Source organism: Macaca thibetana, chromosome 7 (assembly GCF_024542745.1).
Source record: "Macaca thibetana thibetana isolate TM-01 chromosome 7, ASM2454274v1, whole genome shotgun sequence".
Classification (NCBI taxonomy): domain Eukaryota; kingdom Metazoa; phylum Chordata; class Mammalia; order Primates; family Cercopithecidae; genus Macaca; species Macaca thibetana.
The window spans coordinates 100,091,417-100,108,342 of NC_065584.1; the positions used below are offsets into that span (position 1 = coordinate 100,091,417).

A 16,926-nucleotide genomic window follows, 5' to 3' on the forward strand; every position below is an offset into this window, starting at 1 on the left:
TTGAAGTTTTAAAAGCACAGAAATAAAAAAGGAAATCACAATTAAAGCCACTTTTCTCAATTTCAAGAAATAAGAGCTTTCAGAAAGAGTTGGCAGCATTGCATCTTCACCTGGAGGCTGCAGGCAGTGCCTCACAGCCCTGTGCCCGCCCTGATAGTGGGAGATGCACCTGGACTTCATGGAACCCTGTGGGTCATGCTTCCGGACCTTTCGGCTGACATCTTGCTGTGCAGCCTCTCCACCTGCTCTCCATCACTAGAAGCTACAGTAGTCTTTCTGTTTCCAAGGAGATTTGCCTTTGATCAGAGTGCCATAAATGTAGATAGATGACTAACTGAGAGCACAGGCCACTCACCGCCATTCCTTGTGTTGATAAATGTACCCCTTTACTGTCCACATACTCCAGAGCTTGCAGTTCCTTCCACTGGTACTCACAGTTACTGAAATCATGTCATTAGCCTCAGTCTGCCTGCCAGATACTTCAGATGCCTTTGAAATACTGTTCTTGCAGTAGCAATTCATTTTTTTAAGTGCTAAAAAAAAACTTGCAGTTTTATTTGTGAAATGTAATTTTGCCTGGAGATATAACATTTTGGTCTGGGTTAAATAGCTCCTAAATTTGCAACTGAAATGGATATCCTTGAAAACTGATTTGTCAAGCTCCTGAAAGTGAACTATCACCTTGCTTCTACTAAGTAATTTTTATGGGCTAAGATCCACAGTTCCTGGTGTTTTTCCTTTTTTTGGTATAAGTAGCTCTCAGACTTTTACCCACATGAGTTTCCATTAAAATTGTACAAGCTTTGACTTGAAATCAGCTGATGAATCGAAGGAGTTGGTGTGTGATCAGCTGGTGCCATTGGGAAAACTGATGATAAGCAGTGGAGCAGGTAAGAACGCATTGTTCCTGAGCCATTGGAGGAACTAGCAGCAATGACCTCTGAGGAGCCCTGGGAACACCCTGGAGCTCCTGAGCAACATGTTGCTTATGATCAGTGACCTGGATATCATGACTGTGTGAGCAACACCCCCCACACCTCAGTAGCAAAAACAGAGAACAGTGGCAGCACATCGTGGGCTGACTGCAGTTGATTCTGGCTCTCTTACACGAGAATGCCGAGTCATACAAGAAAGTGCCTGCCATGCTAAGCTTCTCTTTACCTTCTTGGGTTTTAATGGAATTGCAGGTTATCAATATAAAAACTCATATTAGTTATACTAAATAGTGGGACCAAGTTAAGTTATTAGGTTGTTATGTAGTGTGCATTTTAAAGTAAACAAATGCTAGAGCTTTTAGAAGCATCTGTTATTAAAAATGTTCCTTCAAGTCTGTGCTTTATGAATCTAATAAGCTTTTGCTTTTATATCAGGTTATCTGTGCGACAATTGCATTTGGAATGGGGATTGACAAACCGGATGTGCGATTTGTGATTCATGCATCTCTCCCTAAATCTATGGAGGGTTACTACCAAGAATCTGGCAGAGCTGGAAGAGATGGGGAAATATCTCACTGCCTGCTTTTCTATACCTATCATGATGTGACCAGACTGAAAAGACTTATAATAAGTAAGCTGGGCTCCATTGCAGAGACATTCTATCATCTTTGGTCTCATGATAGTAATCTACTCCTGCTATTGTGGTACTTCTGGTCCAGTTTTCCTTAAATAATCGTAGAAAAATAGAGGTGTTTATACAGATTGGCAATTTTATTTTAGTTCATTTTTATTATAAAAGTGGTAAGTACTTATTATGTAAAACTCAAATGATATAGATGTGTACAAGGCAGAAAATTTACAAACTATGCCTTATAGTTTTGCCCCAAAAATAACTCTAGTTATTGGTTTCCTTTGTATCCTTTCAGACCCAATTTCTGCATGCATTCTTGCATGTAACACATATTTCAAACATGCAGGAAGATAAAAAGGAGAAAATAATGAGCTGTCATATACCACCATCTGGGTTAAGAAAGAAAACAATCAATCGAGCTAAACCCCTCCCCACCACCCCATAGTCTGTCTTGTTTCATCCATCCTCTCCCCTTAGAGGCAGGCAATATCTTGTATTTGGTATGTACCTTTTCCAAATGCACATCTTTTAAAATGTAAATGGAATTATATAATGACCCGATTTTTTTCAGTCAACAATAGGATGTAATTATTCCAATGAATACATATAGCCTGACTACCTAGAATTCCATAGTGTGGTTATTCCATGGTTATTAAACTAGTCCCCTCTTACTAGATCTTTTTTATTGTTTTTCACTGTTATCAACAATGCAGTATTGAACATCCCTATACAAATATCTTTGGGCATTTTTGCAATTATTTATACAAGATAATTTTTTTTTTTTTAAGACCGAGTCTCACTTGGTCACCCAGGCTGGAGTGGCACAATCTTGGCTCACTGCAACCTCCATCTCCCGGGTTCAAGCAATTCTCTCACCTCAGCCTCCAGAGTAGCTGGGATTACAGGCATGTGCTGCCACGCCCAGCTAATTTTTGTATTTTTAGTAGAGACAGGGATTTCACCATTTGTCCCAGCTGGTCTCGAACTCCTGACCTCAGGTGATCTGCCCACCTCAGCCTCCCAAAGTGTTGGTATTACAGGCGTGAGCCACCACGCCCGGCCTCATAGGATAAATTTCTAAACTTTAACTTGTTGGGTAAAAGTGAATGCATATTTTAGAATTTTATTACATTCTTTGCTCATTTTTCTCCTGGGTTGTGAGAGTTAAATATATTTCATAAATATATGTATTTCTTTTGAGACCACTTTTTGTTTTCTTCTCTTTTTTTTGAGACGGAGTCTTGCTCTTGTTGCCCAGGCTGAAGTGTAGTGGCATGATCTCGGCTCACTGCAACCTCTGCCTCCCAGATTCAAGCAATTCTCCTACCTCAGCCTTCTGAGTAGCTGGGATTACAGGCACCTGCCACCATGCCCGGCTAATTTTTTTTTTTTTTTTTTTTTTTGAGACGGAGTCTGGCTCTGTCACCCTCGCCCAGGCTGGAGTGCAGTGGCTGGATCTCAGCTCACTGCAAGCTCCGCCTCCCGGGTTCACGCCATTCTCCTGCCTCAGCCTCCCCAGTAGCTGGGACTACAGGCGCCCGCCACATTGCCCGGCTAGTTTTTTGTATTTTTTAGTAGAGACGGGGTTTCACTGTGTTAGCCAGGATGGTCTCGATCTCCTGACCTCGTGATCCACCCGTCTCAGCCTCCCAAAGTGCTGGAATTACAGGCTTGAGCCACTGTGCCTGGCCCAAATTTTTGTATTTTTAGTAGAGACAGGGTTTCACCACGTTGGCCAGGCTGGTCTTAAACTCCTGACCTCCAGTGATCTGCCTGCCTCAGCCTCCCAAAGTGCTGGGATTACAGGCATGAGCCACCGTGCCCAGCCAAGACCACTTTTAAATTAACTCTGGCAGAAGTACTGAGCATGGGAAATGGCACTTACCAAGCACTGTGCCCAACGCTGCATATATCACCTCATTACCTTATTTGTTCAAAACAACTAACTTGTGATGTAGAGGTACTCCCATAAAAAGTGAGCTTCAGAAAGGTTTTGTAACTTTTCCCTAAGATCACTGAGGTAGCAGGAGCAATAGGAGTAGTTGTTGTAGTAGTATAACAATGGTAATTATTATAGATGGTATTTATTTAGCACTTCCTTTGTGCCATTCTAAATGCCTTACATACATCATCAACTAATTTCATCTCCACAATAACCCTCAGAGATAAGACCTTTGCTTTCCTCATTTTACAGAGGAGGAAAATGAAATGCAAAACTAGTAAATGGTAGAGCCCTGACAGAACCCAAGTTCATCTGATTCCAAAGTCCATGTTCCTTGCACTATACCAAAGTGATTCTCAGTGAAGAAAATGAAATATTTACACTTGGTTTGCCCATTTGTGTGTTTTTTTTAATCTATATTAAAGCTAGGCCCAAACATGGCCAGGCATGGTGGCTCACACCTGTAATCCCAGCACTTCGGGAGGCCAAGACCAAAAAAAAAAAAAAAAAATTTAGGCCCAGACAATTTAATAGATATTTAAGTCCTGATGACAGCAACTATTTGGGGGGGAAAATACTCATAAACTGGAAGAAAACAATAATATTTTTTTAAAATTCTTTTTTTTTTTCTTTTTTTTTTGAGACGGAGTTGCACTCTTGTCGCCCAGGCTGGAGTGCAGTGGCATGATCTCAGCTCACTGCAACCTCCACCTTCTGGGTTTAAGCGATTCTCCAGCCTCGGCCTCCTGAGTAGCAGGGATTACAGGCTCGTGCCACCACACTCAGCTAATTTTTGTATTCTTAGTAGAGACAGGGTTTTGCCATGTTGGCCAGACTGATCTCGAGCTCCTGACCTCAGGTGATCCGCCCACCTTGGCCTCCCAGAGTGCTAGGATTACAGGCATGAGCCACCATACCTGGTGTTAAAATTCTTAAGTAACGACAGTTGCTTACTGATGGAAAGTATGCCACTGCTGTTCTCACACATTCGAATCAAATCAGACACTGCCACCCTCATTTCCTGTTTCACACTGATTTTCTTGAGATTCTTCTTTTTATCATAACAACTACCAAAAACCCAGCTTTGCAAAGATAAGATATTGCTAATAGGAATGTAACACAATCTAATGTTAATACCATTTACTACCTCAAGCTAATAATTTGGGTGATGTTCAACAGATGTTAGGCATTGCTGTGTTTCCCTTAAATTTAAAATATTCTGTCTCTGTGAGTTCACCACAGCACCCCAGGGCTTGTTGGCGCACAATTTTGGAACCATTGCTGTAACTACTTTGACCTCAGATACTCAGAGAAGTGCATGGCCACTGCCATAATCTCAGGCTCTGCTTCCTCGGGATGTTCAGTTCAGTACCTGCTCAACTGATAAATACAGCAAATATAAGTCAAACCATCATCATTGGGGATAATGAAGATTTGAAAAAAAAAAAAATCTAACATTTATTCCTATAATACTAAAATCTTGAGGATGAACATTAATACTCAGTTAATTATAATATAGAATGCCATGTTGACATAATGCTGTTAACAGTAATTTTCTTATTTAATATTTAAAGTTATATGAATCTATTCTAAATATTTCTGTGATGTTCTCTATTTTTCCCCTGTAAGTATGTCTTACTATACTCTTCATCTCTTTCAGTGGAAAAAGATGGAAACCATCATACAAGAGAAACTCATTTCAATAATTTGTATAGCATGGTACATTACTGTGAAAATATAACGGAATGCAGGAGAATACAGCTTTTGGCCTATTTTGGTGAAAATGGATTTAATCCTGATTTTTGTAAGAAACATCCAGATGTTTCTTGTGATAACTGCTGTAAAACAAAGGTAAAAAAAAAAAAAAGAAGTTTTAAAATTATTGATAATTAAAATGTTTTTTAATTTTAAAAATGTAGATACAAATTAGATTGCAAAAGGTGGTCTCTGACAGATTAACAGGGGAAAGACAGCTTCCTTCCAGTAGTAATTTGGAATGGAAACATTTAAAAAGTAATTTCATGCAGTATCCTTTCTTTATAATTAGAACCCTGTTAAAAAATATACTGGACATCTGCATATCCAAAATATTGAGTTTATATATGTGCACTGATGATTACAAAATATTTTAGAAATATTAATATGCAAACACCCAAAAAGATTCAACATGGGCAGGTAGAATATTTTAAATTTAATATATTGATGTTATTAATATATTACATTATATTAACATTTTAATTGATTAAAATAAATATATTTAAATTGATGTATTAGTATTTAATTTTTTAAATATTTAATTAATATACTAAAAGAGCTCATTCTCAAAAGAATAATAACTAGCATACTGTATGTTTGAATTCAAATCAATGACATTACTCTTTTTTTTTTTTTTTGAAATGGAGTCTCGCTTTGTCGCCCAGGCTGGAGTGCAGTGCCGCAATCTTGGCGCACTGCAAGCTCCACCTCCAGGTTCATGTCATTCTCCTGCCTCAGCCTCCAAGTAACTGGGACCACAGGTGCCCACCACCACGCCCGGCTAATTTTTTGTATTTTTAGTAGAGACGGGGTTTCACCGTGTTAGCCAGGATAGTCTCGATCTCCTGACCTCGTGATCCGCCCGCCTCGGCCTCCCAAAGTGCTGGGATTACAGGCGTGAGCCACCGCGCCCAGCCTACATTACTCTTTTTTTTTTAACTATAAAGAATAACAGTAACTGCTTGTAGATAAATTCACTATTATCTGTCCTAAAATACCCTTGGGAATTGTTAAATTCAACCATTAGGTACCTATTTTACCTATTATGGTAATTCTACATTTTAATGTCTACTGTATCTTACTGCTTACTGAGCATTTTCACATTTGGTATATTATTTACCTATCTGGGAGTATTAAACTTATATGTGCAAGATGCTGGAGAGCCACAAGTGAACATGGTGTAGACCAATTCATAGACTGGAGTGGAGACTGACATACATGTGTTCATAGAAGTTTAACACTCTGGCTGGGCACGGTGGCTCATGCCTGTAATCCCAGCACTTTGGGTGGCCGAGGCGGGCGGATCACCTGAGGTCAGGAATTCAAGACCAGCCTGACTAACATGGTAAAACCCTGTCTCTACTGAAAAAATACAAAATTGGCCAGGCGTGGTGGCCCATGCCTGTAATCCCAGCTACTTGGGAAGCTGAGGCAGGAGAATTGCTTGAAGTTGGTAGGTGGAGGAGGCTACAGTGAGCCGAGATCACGCCATTGCACTCCAGCCTGGGCAACAAGAGCAAAACTTCATCTCAAAAAAAAAAAAAAATGTTTAATACTCTCAGTAAGTATAGTTAAAAAAGACAGAGCACTGGCCGGGTGCAGTGGCTCAAGCCTGTAATCGCAGCACTTTGGGAGGCCGAGATGGGCGGATCACAAGGTCAGGAGATCGAGACCATCCTGGCTAACACAGTGAAACCCCGTCTCTACTAAAAAAATACAAAACACTAGCCGGGAGAGGTGGCGGGTGCCTGTAGTCCCAGCTACTCGGGAGGCTGAGGCAGGAGAATGGCGTAAACCCGGGAGGCGGAGCTTGCAGTGAGCTGAGATCCGGCCACTGCACTCCAGCCTGGGCGACAGAGCGAGAGTCTGTCTCAAAAAAAAAAAAAGACAGAGCACGAGGCAGAGCAGAGGGTCATCTCTCTCAGTGTGGAATTGGCAAATTCATGCCATCTCCTCCCACCCCACGCAATCCCGTAAACATTGCTAATGACTTCCCTCATTCAACAGATATTTGTTGGGCTGTGTAACAGGCACTGTTGTAGGAATTTGGGATACATCACTAAACAAAATTAAAATCCCTGCCCTTGCGGAGCTTACACTCCAGCAGAGGGAGGCCAGTTACAAACAATATACACAATAAATATATGTGAAAGGATAAGAACTGTGGTGAATGACACAGCAGAGTAAAGAGACAGGAGGAATGGGTAGAGTACAGTATGCAGTATTAGACGGGGTGGTCGTTGGAAGTCTCATTGAGAAGATGGGAGCTGAGCAAAACCTTGAAGAAAAGAGTTAGCTGGCAGCTCTCTGGATGTGAGCTTTCCTGGAAGAAACATTGGCTAGAGCAAAGGCCCTAAGGTGGCGGTGTGCCTGGTGTGTTCGAGAGATAGCAAGGGAGCCCCATGTGGCTGAGCAGGATTAAGAGCCAGCGAGAGGAAGAGGTGCTGGAGAGCCAGAGCAGTCACTTGAGGGCTAGAGTCCCAGAGTAACTAGAGGCCTGAGTAACTGGAAGGATGGAGTTTTCCTTGGCTACAATGCAGAAGGCTGGTTGGCAGAGAAGATCAAGAGTTTGGTTTGGGTTACCTAAATTGGGAATCTAATATTGAGTTACATATTAGATTTAAAAATTCTGAAAAGAGACTGATGGCACATGGGTGATATTTAAAGCATGGCCATTAGCTGACAGTTGGGATAAGAGAAGGGACAGAAGAGAAGGGAGAAAGTATGAAATAGTTGTCTAGGACAGGGGTCAGTAAACTTGCTTTTAAAGGGCCACAGAGTAAATGTTGTACACTTTGCAGCCATAGTCTCTGTCACAACGACTCACAACTTTGCCATTGTAGGCTACATGCAGACATAAACAATAAATACACCGATTTTCCAGTCATCTTCCATGGCTGTGTTCCAATAAAACTTTATACACAAAAGCAGGCATCCAGCTCCTGGGCCATAGTTTGCTGACTTCTGTTGTGAGAGAATGGAGGAATGATAGGCTAGGGAAGTATAAAGATAATGATTGCCTATAGCATTAACAGTCCATTCGAGCTTTGTGACCATGTATTGACCGTGAAAATGCCAAGTTCAGTCACGTAGGTACAGGGATAGTGTAGATAGAGAATTGGGTCCACTATGTTTTGCCAGGTAATATGGTGAAGTGACCTAAGGGCAAAAGAGTTGACGCTCTATGAGAGGTAGTGATTATAATGATTGACTGTGGAATTTCAGCTGAGTTAGGAGGACATCTGAGGGTGAGGGTCAGCAGATGGGCATTCCCAGGGGATTGTTGGAGTCAGAATACCAGATGGCATGAGTTAGAAAGATATGATGTGGTCTTCTGAGAATGAAGGAGTTGCCATTATTAGCAAGCTTAAGGTACGAAGTGTGAGTGGCTGATGTATGCGGAGAACAGGATCATTGGAGCAGAGGAGATCAAGAACCAAAAGGTCAAAGTAGGATCAGCTCTATATATCCAATCACCAAGAATTAAGGTAGGTGGCCAAGTGCAGTGGCTCACACACCTGTAATCCCAGCACTTTGGGAGGCTGAGGCTGGCGGATCACCTGAGGTCAGGAGTTAGAGACTAGCCTGGCCAGCGTGGTGAAACCCCATCTCTACTAAAAATACAAAAAAATTAGCCTGGCATGGTGGCAGGTGCCTGTAACCCCAGCTACTTGGGAGGCTGAGGCAGAAGAATCGCTTGAACCTGGGAGGTGGGGGTTGCAGGGAGCCGAGATTGCACCATTGCACTCCGGCCTGGGCAACAAGAGCGAAACTCCATCTCAAAAAAAAAAAAAAATTAAGGTAGGAATGGAGTGACAGGGTACTTTTTTCAATGATTCTAGATAGGGCTTCAGAATTGCTTCCAGTTGTTAGTGTAAGACCAGAAACCTATTCATCTCCGGGTTATTGGTGTGTGCAAATGACAAGGATTAGAAGGTAGGGAGAACTGCATGCACAGAAGCACCAAGCATGATGCAACTTTTTACACCCGTGAGTGGTCAGTATTGCTGGTAGAGAACTAGGAGAGAGGAAGGCAAAAAGTCATCTAGTAATGGGGGCTCTAAAAAGTGGGCAAAGTTTGGGGATAGCTGAAGGAAATGAGAAAGGAAACTCACAGAAGATGATGAAGGAGCATTGACTGTGGCACCAAAGACCCCAGAGGGGTTAGAATTCGTGGATATACATGGCTGGACAGTATTTTTCATCCCACAGGTTGCCACCCAGTATGTAACAGAGCACTATTCTAGGAGGTGTGAAGGATTTAAATTGTGTGTGTGTGTCTGTATGTTATATATGTTGGTTGGTCCATGCCACTCAGCCTATCATTAGCCAAACATCTACCCACAGAGTGCTATCAGGTAGTTGAAAGACAAGCTGTATCTCTGTGAAACAGTAATAACATAGAGTGGTAATTGTTCTAGAACTTAGATAAGAATGAACATTTGAAATTTCTGTAGTTTTTAGTCTTGGTATTGCTCTGGAAATGGGTTAAGATGAATCTACCATAGTTAATATTAAACCCTAGTAATCTAGGCGTTGCTACCTTAATTATAGCAGAAAGTATTCTCTTTTTATTCACAGGATTATAAAACAAGAGATGTGACTGATGATGTGAAAAGTATTATAAGATTTGTTCAAGAACATAGTTCATCACAAGGAACGAGAAATATAAAACATGTAGGTCCTTCTGGAAGATTTACTATGAATATGCTGGTTGACATTTTCTTGGGTAAGTCATCTGTTTTGAATGTTTGAGTTACGTCAATTGAAATTGAGCATCTAAAGAATTTATTACAAGTAAATAGAAAAAAATCACTTTTGTCTATTTTCTTATAAAACTGGAGTTTCTGAATAAAACTTTTGAGTAACAAAAGGAAGTCAATTTTATTATACTATTTTATATAATGTATATGTCACTAAGTTGAGATGGTTTCGCATACAAAAAAAAGAAAATAATAAAGCTTATGCAAGTTCATCTGAGTGAGTGGAATGTAACTATTAAAATGTTAGTAAGGAAATAAAATGAGGATTAGACCCATAATAGCATAGAGAATAGGAGAGAAACTATTATCAGATTAGAGCCTTTAAAAATCTCTTAGGGGCTGAGCATATTAGCTCACACCTGTAATCCCAGCACTTTGGGAGGCCGAGGCGGGTGGATCACCTGAGGTCAGGAGTTCGAGATCAGCCTGGCCAACATGGTGAAACCCTGTCTCTACTAAAAAATACAAAAAATTAGCCAGGCGTGGTGGCAGGCGCCTGTAATCCCAGCTACTCGGGAGGCTGAGGCAGGAGAATCACTTGAACCCAGGAAGTGAAGGTTGCAGTGAGCTGAGATCGCACCATTGTACTCCAGCCTGGGCAACAAGAGTGAAACTCTGTCTCAAAAATAAACAAACAAACAAACACAAAAATTAGTGGGGTATGGTGGTGTGCGCCTGTAATCCAGCTACCAGGGAGGCTGAAGCAGGAGAATCACTTGAACCCGGGAGGCAGAGGTTGCAGTGAGCCGAGATCACACCATTGCACTCCAGCGTGGGCAACAAGAGCAAAACTCTGTCTCAAAAAAAAAAAAAAAAAGACTTAGGAAATGGATGGAAGCATGTTGACAAATAGAACAAAATGTAATAAAGCCACAACCCAAAATGAATATAGGGAAGATTTATAACAGAAAAGGGACCATCAGCCAGGCAAAACTCCAACACTAAGCATCAGTCTTGAAGTCTAGAGGTACAAGAGGATAGGAGTGAAACCCAGGGAGCCAAAATTAGGAAGCAGGGCTAGACATGGTGGCTCACACCTGTAATCCCAGCACTTTGGGAAACCAACATAGGAGGATTGCCTAAGCCCAGGAGTTCGAGACTAGCCTGGGCAACATGGCAAAATACCGTCTCTACAAAAAAAATTACAAGAATTAGCCAGGCATGGTGGCACATGCCTGTAGTCTCAGCTACTCAGGAGGCTGAGGCAGGTAGGTCGCTTGAACCCAGGAGGAGGAAGTTGCAGTGAGCCGAGATCACACCACTGCACTCCAGCTTGGGCGACAGAGCAAGACTCCGTCTCAAAAAAAAAAGAAAAATAGAAAATGTGCCCACAAAAGAACTGCATAGAATGCCTGGAATTGACTCAAAAGCAACAGTAAATGAAGTGATTGCCTAAAGAGTAGAAGGCCAGCTGAATTAGGGGTCAGAGCCCCTAAGTGGCATTTGGGAACTGCCTGGCCTACCTAAAGTCTGGTCCGACCTACTTACCCTAAAGCAAACCTGACAATTAAATATCCCCATTCAGGGAAGAAATTTGGGAGGAAGTAAATCTAGATAGAAAATAACAGAAGAAACCCACCTAAGAAGTTTCACCTAGTCCCTGAAATTTACTTAGAAATGAACAGTAAAGGCCAAGCACAGTGGCTCATGCCTGTAATCCCAGCACTTTGGGAGGCCAAGGCGGGCGGATCATGAGGTCAAGAGATTGAGACCATCCTTGCTAACATGGTGAAACGCTGTCTCTACCAAAAATACAAAACTTAGCTGGGCGTGGTGGCGCACACCTGTAGTCCCAGCTACTCGGGAGACTGAGGCAAGAGAATTGCTTGAACCTAGGAGATGGAGGTTGCAGTGAGCCGAGGTAGCACCACTACACTCCAGTCTGGTGACAGAGTGAGACTCCATCTCAAAAAAAAGAAAGAAACCCGGGAGGCAGAGCTTGCAGTGAGCTGAGATCGCACCACTGCACTCCAGCCTGGGCAACAGAGTGAGACTCCGTCTCAAAAAAAAAAAAAAGAAAGAAATGGACAGTAAAGAGGAAGACCAAATAAATAGAACATTTGACCCTGGGTAATAGAGATCATTGAATATAGTAGTTTGGGAGAGAGGGGAGAGAAGACTCCTTAGTATCATCTTAAAGATTTTTTAAAATAAAGAGATAATTGAATAATGGAAAAGAAACAAAAATGCGAAATAGCTGTCAATTTTAAATGATTGACAAAGTAAATTTAGTGGAGAGGTTGGAAAATAAAGTCAAGAAAATTTAGGAACTGATCAAAATGATGTATGGAAAATAGAGAAAGCATAGAAAGGATTAATCCTCAGCAGATGTAAAATCTGACAAAAATTTTGGAAATAGAAAATAAAGGGAATTATCAAACCAATGATATAGGAAAACTTCCTAGAGTGGAAGAGATAAAAGTTTTGGATTAAAATGTTCACTGAATGCCAAATAGGATGCCTGTTAAAAAAAAAAAAAAAAAAAAAAAAAAAAAAAAAAAAAAATTAAGACATATGGCCATGAGATTTGAGAATACTAAGAGTTAAAGACATGTCAAAGAGGAAAACCTTTTCCTCAACCCTTCTTAGATTCAGTGATGGGGCCTGCAAATTAAACCAACAAAAGACAGATTAGCAAGGGAAAAGTCAGATTTAGTCATGTGTGGATAGGAGTTCACAGAAAAATGTGGTTCAAAGGGGCAGTTAGAATGTGGGGCTTATATACTATCTTAATAGAGGAAGGGGAGGAGGAGGGGGGCACTTACGGAAAAACAAATGACTGTTAGGAAAGACAGATGGACTGTTAGCAGACCAGATGGGAGAGACAAGGTTTTTATGACAATGTCTGTTTAAGTGTGGTGTGAAGTCTTATCTCTGTTTAAAAGGGTCAGCCTTCCCTGGTTTTTCCAAGGGAGGGAATTTATGACAACTGAGTTCTTTTGGGAGGCCCTGCTTTTTGGCAGATAAGAGATTTCAGATGCCTTCTGCTCAAAATAATTTTTATGCCACAGTGGCATATTCTGGACCCCTTCAGAGACAATCCTGAAAGCTCTGGAAAGAAAACAGGAACCCAAACCAGACTGACATCAGCTTAATATCAGCAATCCTGGAGACCAGCAGGCAAAGAAAGTAAGCGCACATCATGATTTGATAAGCAGTGGAACCCACCCATGGGTCCAGTGAAGAAAACCCATTGTCACAGTCACGCAGTAGGGCCAGTAAGCAATCCATGCAGACTAACAAAAGTCAGGAGGAGGCTGCGCGTGGTGGCTCACGCCTGTAATCCCAGCACTTTGGGAGGCTGAGGCAGGCGAATCATGAGGTCAGGAGTTCGAGACCAGCCTGACCAACAAGGAAAAACTCCATCTCTACTAAAAATACAAAATAAGTTGGGTGTGGTGGCACGTGCTAGAAATCCCAGCTAGTCGCGAGGCTGAGGCAGGAGAATTGCTTGAACCCAGAAGATGGAGGTTGCAGTAAGCCAAGATTGCGCCATTGTACTCCAGCCTGGGCAACAAGAGTGAAACTCCATCTCAACAACAACAAAAAAAAGTCAGGAGGAGCAGGACCCACCCAACATAGAGAGAGAGTAAGAAAGGAATGGTTTTGGCCAGGCGCGGTGGCTCAAGCCTGTAATCCCAGCACTTTGGGAGGCCGAGATGGGCGGATCACGAGGTCAGGAGATCGAGACCATCCTGGCTAAACCGGTGAAACCCCGTCTCTACTAAAAAATACAAAAAACTAGCCGGGTGAGGTGGCGGGCACCTGTAGTCCCAGCTACTCGGGAGGCTGAGGCAGGAGAATGGCGTAAACCCGGGAGGCAGAGCTTGCAGTGAGCTGAGATCCGGCCACTGCACTCCAGCATGGGCGACAGAGCGAGACTCGGTCTCAAAAAAAAAAAGAAAGGAATGGTTTTATTGGTAACAGTGAAGAATGCAAACGTTACTTCTCAACAACAACAAAAAACAAACAAACAAACCAAAAAAAAACGAGAGAGGCCCTTAGAAACTCCAGGGAAAAGATTATACAAGAGAGCAAGATCAAATATAAAACAAAGGAAGTGTGGCCAGGTACAGTGGCTCATGCCTGTAATCCCAGTACTTTGGGAGGCCAAGGTGGGTGTTTCACTTGAGGTCAGGATTTCCAGACCAGCCTGGCCAACATGGCAAAACCTCATCTCTACAAAAAAGCACAAAAATTAGCCACCACTGATGGTGTGCGCCTGTAATCCCAGCTACGCAGGAGGCCGAGGCAGGAGAATCGCTTGAATCTGGGAGGCGGAGGTTGCAGTGAGCTGAGATCGCACCACTGCACTCCAGCCTGGGTGACAGAGCAAGACTCCATTTCAAAAAAAAAATTGTAACATGACTTTGAAGAATTAGTAAAATGTACAAAAAAAAATCCATTTGACATGGATGTGATAAACATTCTCCTTTTGGTTCCATAAGAGTCATGACATTGTTCCCATTAGGGAAGGAAATTTGTCATCATGTAAACAACAATTGAAATCAACATATAGACCTAAATGTGGTTACAGGACAGAACAGATGTAAATGTTAATATTGATGATGTAAAAGTAAAAGTACAATCACTAAAAATAAAAGAAGGCATATACAGGGAAGGCTTGGGTACTAATAACATCTCACATTGTGGGGCGGGATAGTGGTCAGAAGTTCTGTCTAAAGTTAGAAACATAATTAGTACATGACCCAATAGTATCATATAACTAGCAAAATTCAGAGAAGAATGAAACAAAGTGGGGGTGGTATGAATGAGATAAATCCTCATCTTTCATAGTAAAGGGGCAAGGGCAATAGATAAATATCAGGCTATTGGACAGAAGGCAAGATTTCAGGTCCTTCTGTGTGTAGGTAACCACCTGAAGAGCTGAAAACAAAAACTGTTTAAAAAGTGATTCCCTTGGGGAAGGGAAGGATAAGTCAGGGGAATGTTGCTTTTAATTATAAACCTTTCTAGGCCGGGCGCGGTGGCTCAAGCCTGTAATCCCAGCACTTTGGGAGGCCGAGATGGGCAGATCACGAGGTCAGGAGATCGAGACCATCCTGGCTAACACGGTGAAACCCCGTCTCTACTAAAAAATACAAAAAACTAGCCGGGCGAGGTGGCGGGCGCCTGTAGTCCCAGTTACTCGGGAGGCTGAGGCAGGAGAATGGCGTAAACCCGGGAGGTGGAGTTTGCAGTGAGCTGAGATCCGGCCACTGCACTCCAGCCTGGGCGACAGAGCGAGACTCTGTTTCAAAAAAAAAAAAAAAAAAAAAAAAAACCTTTCTGGCTGGGTACAGTGGCCCATGTCTGTAATTCCAGCACTTTGGGAGGCCAAGACAGGTGTGTTGCTTGAGCCCAGGAGTTCAAGATCAGCCTGAGCAACCTGGTGAAACCCTGTCTCTATCAAAAATACAAAAATTAGTCAAGCATGGTGGCACGCACCTGTAGTGCCAGCTACTCCAGAGGCTGAGGTGGGAGGATTACCTGCGCCCATGAGATTGAGGTGGCAGCGAGCTGTGATCCCGCCACTGCACCCCAGCCTGGGCAACAGAGCAAGACCCTGACTCAAAAAAAAAAAATTGCATTTCAGCCAGCTTTCTTAGTTGTCCTTAGCAGTAAGGTTGGTCCACGCCACTCAGCCTATCATTAGCAGAACAGTAGTCCTGTTTCTGTAATGTGACCTTTCAGGGACATACATTACTTAAAGAAAAAGTTGAATAATTCAAGATATATGGCCAGAAGCCATTTGAAATTGACAATAATATAATTATTTGGAACTCTTTAAAAACAGAGCTAAAGCTTTACATAATAACCATTAATTCTGATTATTATAAATGTCACAAGGTCTCTTAAGTAGATCGTTACAATAAAATTGTGTTTATAATGAAGACATTAACAGTTACAGCAGCTTGTGAATGAAACAAAGGATCCAGCCAACTGTGGCTCTCGGCTGGTAAGAGAAAGAGGGAAATGTGTGTTCATATTCCTGTCTTCATCTCTCCCCTTGAGCACCTTATAGGGTGTTGTGCTTTTCTTTGAGAATTTGAATAGGCTTCATTAGTGAGGGTGACAAAAAGAATAGACTTAAATACTTGGATTATCAACTAGTAGCAGTTTTGATAACAGGGCCAGGGATAGTATTTATAAAACTGTCAAAAATTTTTTGTAGCCAGGTGCGGTGGCTCATGCCTGTAATCCCAATAGTTTGAGAAACCAGGGTGGGAGGATTGCTTGAGGCCAGGAGTTACAGACCAGCCTGAACAACATAGTGAGACCCTCGTCTCTACAAAAAAAATTAAATATTATAAAAGGACATAAAGAGTGTCACTGGATTGTTTGCAACTCAATGGATAAATACTTGAGGGAATGGATGGCCCATTCTCCATGATGTGCTTTTTTCACGCTGTATGCCTGTATCAAAATATCTCATGTACTACACAAATATATACACCTACTATGTACCTACAAAAATTAAAAAATTAATAAATACTAGATGCAGTTAAATATTTAAAATTTTTAAATAAGTGGGTGTGATGGGCTGCACCTGTTATCTCAGCTAGTCAGGAGGCTGAGGCAGGAGGATCACTTGAGCCCAGGAGTTTGAGACTGCAGTGAACCATGATTGCACCACTGCACTCCAGCCTCCACAATAGAGTGAGAACCTCTCTCTAAAAAAAAAAAAAAAAAAAATTATAACTAGATAAGTAATGGACAGTTACCCTAATACATAGCACAGTGATAGAAAGCTATTACGGTTTATGTAAACTCTTTCTTTGATTTATTTGCTCCAATATAATTTTGCTGCTGTTTTTTGTCCATGTGTATTGTAAAAAGATAAGGAAAAGTACATACAACCATAGAAATTTTAGCGTTCTACTCAAATATTCTCATTTT

General features: G+C 41.7%; 1 protein-coding gene across 4 annotated transcripts in view; it reads left to right on the top strand.

The window, feature by feature from the left end:
- BLM (BLM RecQ like helicase) overlaps nt 1-16,926 on the top strand; it is a 106,648-nt gene that overhangs the window by 77,300 nt on the left and 12,422 nt on the right. For all 4 annotated transcript variants that reach the window (XM_050798031.1, XM_050798030.1, XM_050798032.1 and 1 more), the window contains 3 exons: nt 1,371-1,566; nt 5,169-5,359; nt 9,845-9,992. In XM_050798031.1, coding sequence (XP_050653988.1) covers nt 1,371-1,566; nt 5,169-5,359; nt 9,845-9,992 — 535 coding nt within the window. The remainder of the gene's footprint in view (nt 1-1,370; nt 1,567-5,168; nt 5,360-9,844; nt 9,993-16,926) is intronic.